At 34.7% G+C, this 2,500-nt stretch overlaps 1 protein-coding gene across 1 annotated transcript in view; it reads left to right on the top strand.

Moving 5' to 3' along the window:
• Positions 1 to 2,396, top strand: part of LOC137970796 (ras-related protein Rab-37-like) — a 13,173-nt gene extending 10,777 nt beyond the window's left edge. The window contains exon 9 of the mRNA XM_068817365.1: positions 629 to 2,396. Within this exon, the coding sequence (XP_068673466.1) occupies positions 629 to 728 (100 nt within the window). The 3' untranslated portion in view covers positions 729 to 2,396. The remainder of the gene's footprint in view (positions 1 to 628) is intronic.
• Positions 2,397 to 2,500: the final 104 nt, after the last annotated feature.

Genomic DNA, 2,500 nt, shown 5'->3' with positions numbered 1-2,500 from the left:
GTTAGTATATCAGCCTCAAAGATAGCATCTTATGTAAACACACTTCAATATTGAGTCTTCACTTTCTTGAAGGGTTGATGGAAATTATGAGCTTATACTTACAAGGGAAAATTTTTAGGTAGACATCCGGAAGTTCATTTTTAGGATGTCATTATAATTGTAAGCTAATAATTAATTTTTATGGCCAGTGTAGTTCAATCTGTGGCGTTGATGCTTTGTGATCTGGAATAAGTTTTGCAGTCACTACATGTATGTTGTTATAAGTTGCATCAAAGAGTTGTTCGGTTTGAATCTAAGTAATATAATCATGTTAATTTGGAACACTTGAGAAGTACAGCGAAAATGTACATGTCAGCATCTGCCACAATTTACATCTACTTTCATAGTTTTGGAACTATTTCCAGTTGCAATTTGAAAGCAAAGGAAGAACACATGAGGATCTTTTATGGCTCATTTTGTTACATTTGTCTTATTTTGGAAATTTCTTTTACAACCCTGAAACAACCTGGTTGAGTCCGGAACTCGACCCTGGATCATTCAATGGTTGATGATCATTCTGTCAGCTCCTTGTCACCACCGTATGCCTCTAATCTCAAATTTTTATTATTATTATTTTTTTTCATTTCAGGGATATAAAGCACAGGAACCTCAGAAAGTCAGCAGAGCCTAAATTTAATATTGAAAAATATGTTGAGTCACAAAGAGAAAAGCCAGGCTGCTGTTCCTGACCTCCGAGCAAACAAAATGATACTATGAAATGTGCATGTAACAAGCATGTTAACAGTCATGAATGTTTAAATCTTAAAGCAATAACCCAGCAACAATCATACACAAATATTGGAATGTATACCTTTTAATTATGTAAACTTTGGTCATAATTTGTGTTGTCACTTACTTGAGATATGATGTCCAGGATTTGATCTTTAATTTTTTGATGTAAATCTCATGTTTGACATTGTGAAGTGCTCTTGTCCAACAAATGTCAGCTAAAAATGCAGTTTCTAATCTGAAGAGGTATGTGAGTTACCAAAATAGAAAACAAAGAATGGAAATGTCCAGTCCATTTTAGTTGAAGATTGTTAAACTGTTTTGTAAGTGCATGTCTTCTGCTTTTCAGTAAGGAAACCATTTTGACGGGACATTGAATTTTAAACAGTTTAGCGTAATTTATGGACACCCTAAAATTTAACATGGCTTATCTTTGAATCAAACTGTGTTGTATAAATTAATTTTCCTGGTTGTCAATTTTCAGCAACTCAGAGATAAGTCTTGATAAAAATGCAGGACACTTTAAAGGCAAAGAGGAACATTACCAGTAAGTCGCAACAGTGATGAGCACAAATGCAGGCCACTTTGAAACTTATTTATAGAGTTTTGTACAAAACTCTACTAAAGCTGTACAATTAATGTGATATAGGCATTTAAGTCTTAACAATCATGTCAAGAAGAAAAGGACTGAACTACATAGGGGTGGTGGCTTGTATCCACCACAGTCAGGTGGGACAGTTTATGACGAATACATAACATTGTGTCATACTGGCCAAGCAAAGATGCTTCATGGACACCCTCGACTCTCATTGATAACCAACCATTCGCAAACAAGTTGTAAGGTTTAAATAGCACAAATTTAACTCATCACTACAAACAATATACTCAGAGTGCACGGAATGAGCAGTCGTCTCTTGGTTGGCCCTTAAGTTGTTCATGAAGTTCCACCTGACTGTGGCAGATCTATTTTTAGTCACATTACGTAGGGCGTAGCCCAAGGAGATCTGCCCGAAAACATGTGTCCAATGTTGATGGGCATAATTGAGAATGGCTATTAGATCTAAATACGAATTTGTATAAATCACAATTTGGTGGCAAAATTCGAAGTAAATTTATAAATACCTGGTATTTATTGATAGAGGAAGGCTAAAATTCAGGCTGTTTTTTGTTTTCAGTGCTAGATTAGGCCAGCAGAGCCATTTAAATTGAACTTTATTATTATAGTGTTTGGCAACAGTAATCGATTTCCTTGGTTTGCTAGCAACAGACAAAGGAAAGCCTAAAATTAATATTTGTATGGTCATTGTATGGTATTTTTGAAGTTTTTGGTAGTATAGGTTTGAAAAATCGTTAAATTAAGAGAACATAATTTTGTGGCACTTTGTAAATCTTGTGAGTAGTGGAAATTTGATGATTTCCACTATAAAACTTCGACCGAGTTGATATTCTGAACTATTTATGTCGTTAAGAAAATTACAGAGATACGAGGACGTTTTTAGTCAAATGTCATCAGCATTTTTGTAAGAATAGATAGAATAATGCATTGTTTAGCCTAAATTTCCGAATTCTACATCAGGCAGGTCCTCATTTTGGTGAACTCCAAAATAAAGTTCAGATGCTTGCAGTCACTTGTGACGTCAAACGTCGTTTTTCTCTTTCTTATATAATGAACTTTAAAGGGGTTTAATGTCGTTGCTGTAATTTGAAGATCAGTGGGAAAAGTTGGTCCCTT

The sequence above is a fragment of the Montipora foliosa genome, chromosome 9 (genome assembly GCF_036669935.1).
Source record: "Montipora foliosa isolate CH-2021 chromosome 9, ASM3666993v2, whole genome shotgun sequence".
Classification (NCBI taxonomy): domain Eukaryota; kingdom Metazoa; phylum Cnidaria; class Anthozoa; order Scleractinia; family Acroporidae; genus Montipora; species Montipora foliosa.
Note: the sequence above shows the minus strand (reverse complement) of the source record. Positions and strands in the feature narration are given on the sequence as shown.